We start from the raw sequence: 8,141 nt of genomic DNA, 5'->3' as shown, positions 1-8,141 counted from the left end.
TCCACTCACCTCAGCCTCCCAATGGCACGGGATTACAGGCTGAGCCACCGAGCCCAGCTAATTATTTATATTTTAAAACACTTGATCTGGCCAGGTTCGGTGGCCCAGTCTGTAACCCCAGAAATATGGGAGGCCAAGGCAAGTGGATTGCCTGAGCCCGCACATTTGAGACCAGCCTGGACAACTTGGCGAGATGCTGTCTCTACAATAAATCAAAAAAATTAGCTAGGTGTCATAGCATGCACCTGTAGTTCCGGCTACTTGGAAGGCTGAGGCGGAAGGATCACCAGAGCCCAGCAGGCTGACGCTGGGGAGGCCGTGAGTGTGCCACTGCACTCCAGTCCGGGGGACCCACTGCACTCCAGCCTGGGCAACAGAGTGAGACTCCAATTCAAGAAAACAAAACAAACGAACAAACAGAAAAAAGACTACTGGATCCGGCTACTGGAACAATCGGGGTATGTGAAAATGTTATTAACTCTAAGCACATACAAATCATATATTTCCAATGAAAAGTCAACATACAAATAGAGGCACATGGATCGATTAGACCCTAGGTTTCAAAGAGTTATCATCATAAAAATAATGCAAAACATCTCACTATTATTTGTACTGATTATATGTTAAGGTGACCCAGATCTTTTTTGAGTTGGAGTCTCATTCTATCACCAAGGCTAGAGTGCACTGGCAAGCTCACAGCCAGCCCAGTGTTGAACCGCCAGGCTCCGGCAATCCATCCGCTTCAGCCTTCCAAGTAGCTGAAACTACATGCACGTGCTACCGTGCCCGGTTAATTTTTTATTTATTGTAGAGATGAGATCTCGCCAAGTTGCCCAGGCTGGTCTGGAACCCACGGGCTCATGCAATCTACTTGCCTTGACCTCCCAAAGTACTGGGATTACAGGCTGAGCCACCGAGCCCAGCCAAGGTAACATTTTCAAGATATAGGTTTGTTGGCAGTTGAGGGAAACTGCCAGGGGAGGGAAGGGCACACCTCATCAACAAGGATACTTGCATAATGAACATTTGTATACCTAACCCTGAATTGTAACCCACATCTTTAAAATAAAAAATAAAGATAAAAGAATCAATTAGGCCAGGCTCGGTGGCTCAGCCTGTAATCCCAGCACTTTGGTAGGCCGAGGCGAGTGGACTGCCTGAGTCCACAGGTTCGAGAACCGCCCAGGCAACTTGGTGAGACCTTGCCTCTACAATAAATCAAAAATTAGCCGGGCGTGGTAGTGCATGCCTGTAGTTCTGGCTACTTGGAAGGCTGAAGCGGAAAGATCACCAAGCCCAGCAGGTCAAGGCTGCGGTAGCCAGGAATGTGCCACTGTACTCCAGTCTGGGCGACACTGAGACTTCAACTTAAAAAAAAAAAAAACATCAATTAGCACATATTGATTGAAAATTAGAAAATATGGATTGCCTGAGCCTGTGGGTTCGAGACCCACCTGGGCAAGCAAGAACTCATCTCCACAATAAATCAAAAATCAGCCGGGCATGGTAACGCGTGCCTATAGTTGCAGCTACTTGGAAGGCTGAGGCGGAAGGATCGTCGGAGCCCAGCAGGTCGAGGCTGCGGTGGCTGGGAGCGGCCACTGCACTCCAGTCTGGGCGACAGAGTGAGACTCCAACTCAAAAAAAGAAAAAAGAAAATTAGGAAATAAAAACATTTAAGTTATAAATTTTTAAAAATTTTTTAAAAAGGCCAGGTGCGGTGGCTCAAGCCTGTAATCCCAGCACTTTGGGAGGCTGAGGTGAGAGGACTGCCTGAGCCCATGGGTTCAAGAACAGCCCGGGCAACTTGGCGAGACCTCATCTGTACAATAAATCAAAAAATTAGCTGGGCGTGGTAGTGCGTGCCTATAGGTCCAGCTACTTGGAAGGCTGAGGAGGAAGGATAGTCGGAGCCCAGCAGGTCGATGCTGGGGTGGCTGTGAGCATGCCACTGCACTCCAGCCTGGGTGACGGAGTGAGACTCCAACACACACACACAAAAAAAATGTTTAGCTATGGTCAGATGCGATAGCTCATGCTTATAATCCCAGCACTTTGGGAGGCTGAGGTGGGAGGATTGCTTGAGCCCAGGGGTTTGAGACCAGTCTGGCCAACACAGCAAAACCTCATCTCTACCCAAAAAAAAGAAAATATTCTAGGTTAAAAAGTTCCATGTCAGGCACAGTTCAGAAGATAAATGATTGTCAAATATTTCTACTCTCAAAGACTTAACATTTCAGCAGGGGGAATGGTCTTATACAAAGTAGAAATGGAACCTGCCCTTGGAGGAGACACAAAGGGTAGGAGAGATGACACATCATCCAGAAATACCAGCTGCTGTCACCAGAGAGCAGACGGCGTGAGGTGGAAGAAAACCGACCACAGGGGTGGCCCCTCCTCGCTCTCCTGGGCCTGCTTGACCCTCCCCCTACCTCCTTGTGGGCAGCCGAGTTGGACTCCCAGAAGCGCTGCACTTTGCTGAAGGTGACGTTTGTGCAGTCGGAGAGGCCGCTCAGGAAGGTGCCCGAGGACTTCTCGGTGAGCGGTAGCTCCGTAGTCTCTTCCTCCATGGCCGCCTCGGGGGCTTCGCTTTTGCCCAGGTGCAGGGAGCCTGACTGCAACTCATTATGTAACTTCACTGCATCCACGGTCAGGTCGCTGTTTCCTGAGAACCAGAGAGAGGCACAAGATCAAGCCCCCACTTCCACCCAAGCCTACTTTGGGTCAAAAGAACAGAATAACTCCTGGAAAACAAACCAGCCCAGCCCAGATCTCCAATCCCTAGGTGCTGAATTCTAACTACCCAATATGCCTAAAACTTAGAAAGCCAAGGAGAAAGGGGAACTCCCCCGCGTGAAGACTGCTGCTTCCCTGTGGTGGGAGTGGGCTGGCAGCTACGAGCCGGGGGACTGGAAGACAAATGAAGGCGAAAGCGCTCGGCGGAGAGCCACCCGAGATTAATTACAGCCACCCAATCCCAACACCGACACCCGCGGCATCCTTCCCCGCTGGGGACATCAGTTTCCGCATCTGTTAAATGGGAAGCGACTAGACTCTAAGCCACGAATGGTCCAAAGCCTGGGCCCCGGACCCCCAGAGGCCCCGGGACCACTCGGACCCCGGCCCGCCAGGGTATCGAGCCGGCTACCTGACGGTCGGCTGAAGAAGCGGCTGCGGGCAGCCTGGCGGTGGCGGCAGATGGCGGGGTTGCTGTCGCTGCTGTGGCCTTTCTTCCAGCGCTTCAACTTAGTCGAGACACCGGACGGCAACTTCCCCGAGCGACCCATGCTGACGACGCCGTGGCGCGGGAGGGAGCTCCCAGGACCGGCTTCCAGACACGCAGAGCGCTGGACCCACGTGGGTACCCCTGCGCCCGCACTTCCGCTTCGCCGGGCGTCACTTCCGGACTCACGTCCGTTGCTAGGGCAAACTTGTCACCGTCCGGTCTGGCGTTTCCGCCCGGCTCCGGAAGGGGGAGCTCCGAGAAGTTCCGTTGCTAGGGAGAGGTAGTGTTGCTAGGGAGTATTGTTGCTAGGGCTTCGCGGCGGCTGCAGCTGCAAGCTGGCGATGCTGCTCCACAGAAGCCGGCTTCCTCCCACGGGGGTTTTTTACAAGTTAAAAAAGAAAAAAGAAAAAAAAAAAGCAACCTTATTCAGATTACTTATGAAAATCTAATTTCAACAAATGCACAAGGAAGTGTCAAAACTTGTCGAGGCTTGAAAGAATGAGCCTAAGCCGGGCTCGGTGGTTTAGCCTGTCATCCCGCGCCCTTGGGAGGCTGAGGTGAGTGGATGGCCTGAGTCCGCGGGTTCGAGACCCGCCTGGGCAACTTGGTGAGACCTCATCTCTACAATAAATCAAAAATGAGCCGGGCGTGGTAGCGCGCGCCTGTAGTTCCAGCTACCTGGAAGGCTGAGGCGGAAGCATCGCCGGAGCCCAGCAGGTCGAGGCTGCGGTGGCCGGGAGCGGCCACGGCACTCCAGTCTGGGTGACAGAGTGAGACTCTGACTCAAAGGAAGGAAGGAAGGAAGGAAGGAAGGAAGGAAGGAAAAGCCTGGCACGGGTGCTCACACCCATAATTGCAGTACTTTGGGAGGCCGAGGCGAAAGGATTGCCTGAGATCAGGAGTTCAAGACCAGCCTGGGCAATTCGGTGAGTCTTCGTCTCTACAATAAATAAAAAATGTAAGGCTGAGCACGGTGGGTCACACCTATAATCCCAGCACTTTGGGAGGCCGAAGTGAGAGGATTGTCTGAGCTCATGGGTTCAAGACCAGCCCAAGCCAGGCTCAGTGGCTCAGCCTGTAATCCTGCACCTTGGGAGGCTGAGGTGAGTGGATTGCCTGAGCCTGCGGGCTCGAGACCCGCCTGGGCAAGCGAGAACTCATCTCAACAATAAAAATTTTAAAAATCAGCTGGGCGTGGTATCGCGCGCCTATAGTTCCAGCTACTTGGAAGGCTGAGGCAGAAGGATCGCTGGAGCCCAGAGGTGGAGGCTGTGGTACAGCCACTGCACTCCAGTCTGGGCGACAGACTGAGACTCCAACTGAAAAAAACAAAAAACAAAAAAAGAGTGAGCAGAAGGCAGCCGGGTGTGACAGCTCATTCCTAATCCCAGCATTTTGGGAGGCCAAGACAAGAGGATTGCTTGAGCCCAGGAGTTCGAGACTGGCTTGGGCAACATAGATGCTGTCTCTACAAAAAGAAAAAAAAATTAGCTGGTAGGGTGGTGCACACCTGTATTCCCAGCTACTTGGAAGGCCGAGGTGAAACGATCACCTGAGCCCTGCAAGTCAAGGCTGCAGTGAGCCGTGATTGTGCCACGTCACTGCAATCCAGCCTGGGTGACTGAGTGAGACCCTGACTCAAAAAATATATCTATATACAAGAAAATGTTCAGTTTCATTATTCACCACAGAAATGCAGATTTGAACCAAATGAAATGTCACCACACACCTACCAGAATGGCTAAAATTAAAAACACTGGCAGCACTAATGTTGGTAAGGACGTGCAGAAATCAGCCACACATGCTGATCCTGCGGTTATAAACTAACATAACCGCTTTGGAAAGCCATGTGGTAGTATCTGCTAAAACAGAGCATGGCCCTGGGCGCGGTGGCTCACTCCTGTCGTCCTAGTTCTTGGGAGGATGAGGCGAGAGCACTGCCTGAGCCCAGGAAGTCAAGACCAGTCTGGGCAATATGGCAAGACCTCGTCTCTACAATAAGTCAAAAACTTAGCTCGTCGTGATGGTGCGTGCCTGTAATCCCAACTGCTTAGGAAGAATCACCTGAGCCCATCTCTGCACCTGAGTTCCAGAATGCAGTGAGATATGAGAGTGAGACCCAGACGCAGGGAAAAAAAAAAAAAAAAATATATATATATATATATATACATATATATATATATACATATATATATATGTATCACCTATGTAATGCTTTATTCAGCTGTGCGCTTATAATCTGTCTACTTTCTACCCATATGCCATACGGCAGGGGTTTACTAAAAATAAAAAGTGGTCCTTGGCTGGGCTCGGTGGCTCAGCCTGTAATCCCGCGCTTTGGGAGGCCGGGGAGAGTAGATTGCCTAAGCCCACAGGTTCGAGACCAGCCCGGCCAACTTGGCAAGACCTCATCTCTACAATAAATCAAAAATTAGCCGTGTGTGGTGGCGCGTGCCTGTAGTTCTAGCTACTTTGAAGGCTGAGGGGGAAGGATCGCCGGAGCCCAGCAGATCGACACTGGGGTGGCCATGAGCGTGCCACTGCACTCCAGTCTGGGCGACAGAGTAAGACTCCAACTCAAAAAAAATTAATAAGCTGGGCTTGGTGTCTCAGCCTGTAATCCCAGTGCTTTGGGAGACCGAGGTGAGTGGATTGCCTGAGCCTGTGGGTTCGAGTCCCGCCTGGGCAACTTGGTGAGACCTCATCTCTACAATAAATCAAATTTCAGCCGGGCATGGTAGCGCATGCCTGTAATTCTGGCTACTCGGAAGGCTGAGGTGGCAGGATTGCCAGAGCCCAGCAGGTCGAGGCTGCGGTGGCCGGGAGCGGCCACTGCACTCCAGTCTGGGTGACAGAGCGAGACTCCAACTCAAAAAAAAAAAAAAATCAAAAATTAGTCGGGCATGGTAGTGCGTGCCCGTAGTTCCAGCTACTCGGAAGGCTGAGGCGAAGGATTGCCAGAGCCCAGCAGGTCGAGGCTACGGTGGCCGGGAGTGGCCACTGCACTCCAGTCTGGGCGACAGAGTGAGACTCTAACTCAAAGAAATAAAAAATAAAAATAAATAAATAAATAAGCCACTGTAGAGAAGACAGAAGCCAGCAGGGACTCTGGGCCCCACCCCTCCGACCTTTGGAGAAATGTCACCACCCTCCTGTGGGGTCCAGTTCCTGTCACACAGGTTGAGACTTGGGCGGGAAGGCTGAGAAAAGGGAACTGGTGGCCGGGAGGGAGCAAGAGGAAGCAGGGTGCGGAAACTGTTGCAAGTAAGCTGTGCTCACCACCATAATCCAGGCCCCAGCCATTACTGCTGAAAGGAGGCAGAGAGGGTGTTGAGTCCAAGGCTAGAGTGATGTTCCTTGTAACACTGAGCAAGGGATTTCACTTGTGTCTCCGTTTCATATGCTTATTTATTTATGTATTTTTTGAGTCAAGAGTCTCATTCCGTCGCCCAGGCTGGAGCGCAGTGGCCACTCCCGGCCACCACAGCCTCGACCTGCCGGGCTCAGGCGATCCTTCTGCCTCAGCCTTCCAAGGAGCTGGAACCACAGGCATGCGCCACCACACCTAGCTAATTTTTTGATTTGTTGTAGAGACGAGGTCTCACCAAGTTGCCCGGGCAGGTCTTGAACCCTTGAGCTCAGGCAATCAATCCTCTTGTTTCCATCTCCCAAAGTGCTAGGATTACAGGCATGAGCCACCACGCCCAGCCCTGTTTCATATTCTTTAAAGTCGTGATACTAATACTGAACCCGCTGACAGCTGTGAGGATTTAATATGAAAGTGTGGAGCCAGGCACAGTGGCTCATGCCTATAATCCCTGCACTTTGGGGGGCGGATGTGAGAAGATTGCCTGAGTCCAGGGGTTCGAGACCAGCCTGGGCAACTTGGTGAGACCTCGTCTGTACAAGAAATCAAAAAATTAGTCAGGCATGGTGGCGTGCACCTGTGTTTCCAGCTACTTAGAAGGCTAAGGCAGAAGAATCGCCTGAGCCCGGCAGGTCGAGGCTGCAGTGGTGGTGAGCGTGCCACTGCACTCCCAGCCTGGGCAACAGAGTGAGACTCTGACTCAAAAAACAAAACAAAACAAAAACAAATACAAGCCACGGAGAGAGGCTGTGAAGAAATCCAGCCTGCCGACACCTGGACTCAACCTGTGGCCTCTAGAACTTGAGAAAGTAGTTGTTGTGTAAACCAAAAAAAAAAGGGCCCCCACTTGCCATGTGACCTCGAGCAAGTCACCTGACTCTCTGGGCCTCTGTTTTCCACTCCTGTAAAATAGAAGTGATGGGAGTGCCTGTCCATATGGTTGACGGGAACTCAATGATGCAGTGTCTGCCCGGTGCTGAGCAACTTGTGCACGATCACTGTTATTATTTTCCAACAAACTCCTCTCAGGTTCCCAAATACCTTCTCGTCTAGGATCTAGGTGAGGAGAGCAGAACAGCTGTCCTTGTTTCACAGGTGGGAAACATAGCTCTGAGGGCTCAGGGACATTCCCAAGGTCACACCGCTGCCCAAGGAGCAGAAGTCACCTCTCCCAGGAGTGCCGATGTCGCCACTGCTCGTGAAACTGCAAGGCCCAGCCGGGCACAGTAGATCGCATCTGTAATCCCAGCGCTTTTAGGGGGCGGAGGCGAGAGGATTGCCAGAGCCCAGGGGTTTGAGACCAGCCTGGGCAATATACGGCAAGACCTCAACTCTACAATAAATAAAAAAATCAGCTGGGCATGGTGGCACGTGCCTGTGGTTCCAGCTACTCGAATGGCCGAGGCAGGAGGATCGCGGGAGCCCAGCAGGTCGAGGCTGCGGTGGCTGTGAGCGTGCCGCTGCACTCCAGCCTGGGTGACAGAGTGAGATGCAAACTCAAAAAATAAAACAAAACAAAGAGAAAGTACAAGGTGGAGGGAACAGAGC

At 51.9% G+C, this 8,141-nt stretch overlaps 1 protein-coding gene across 1 annotated transcript in view; it reads right to left on the bottom strand.

Moving 5' to 3' along the window:
• Positions 1–3,416, bottom strand: part of LOC103266332 (RRP12-like protein) — an 8,444-nt gene extending 5,028 nt beyond the window's left edge. The window contains exons 1-2 of the mRNA XM_008063935.2: positions 3,149–3,416; positions 2,433–2,665 (exon numbers count right to left, since the gene is read on the bottom strand). Coding sequence (XP_008062126.1) covers positions 2,433–2,665; positions 3,149–3,287 — 372 coding nt within the window. The 5' untranslated portion in view covers positions 3,288–3,416. The remainder of the gene's footprint in view (positions 1–2,432; positions 2,666–3,148) is intronic.
• Between the last annotated feature and the right edge of the window lie 4,725 nt (positions 3,417–8,141).

This window comes from Carlito syrichta, unplaced genomic scaffold, assembly GCF_000164805.1.
Source record: "Carlito syrichta isolate Samal-C Ts95f unplaced genomic scaffold, Tarsius_syrichta-2.0.1 Scaffold307143, whole genome shotgun sequence".
Taxonomy (NCBI): Eukaryota; Metazoa; Chordata; class Mammalia; order Primates; family Tarsiidae; genus Carlito; species Carlito syrichta.
This window is presented reverse-complemented; position numbering and strand designations above follow the sequence as displayed.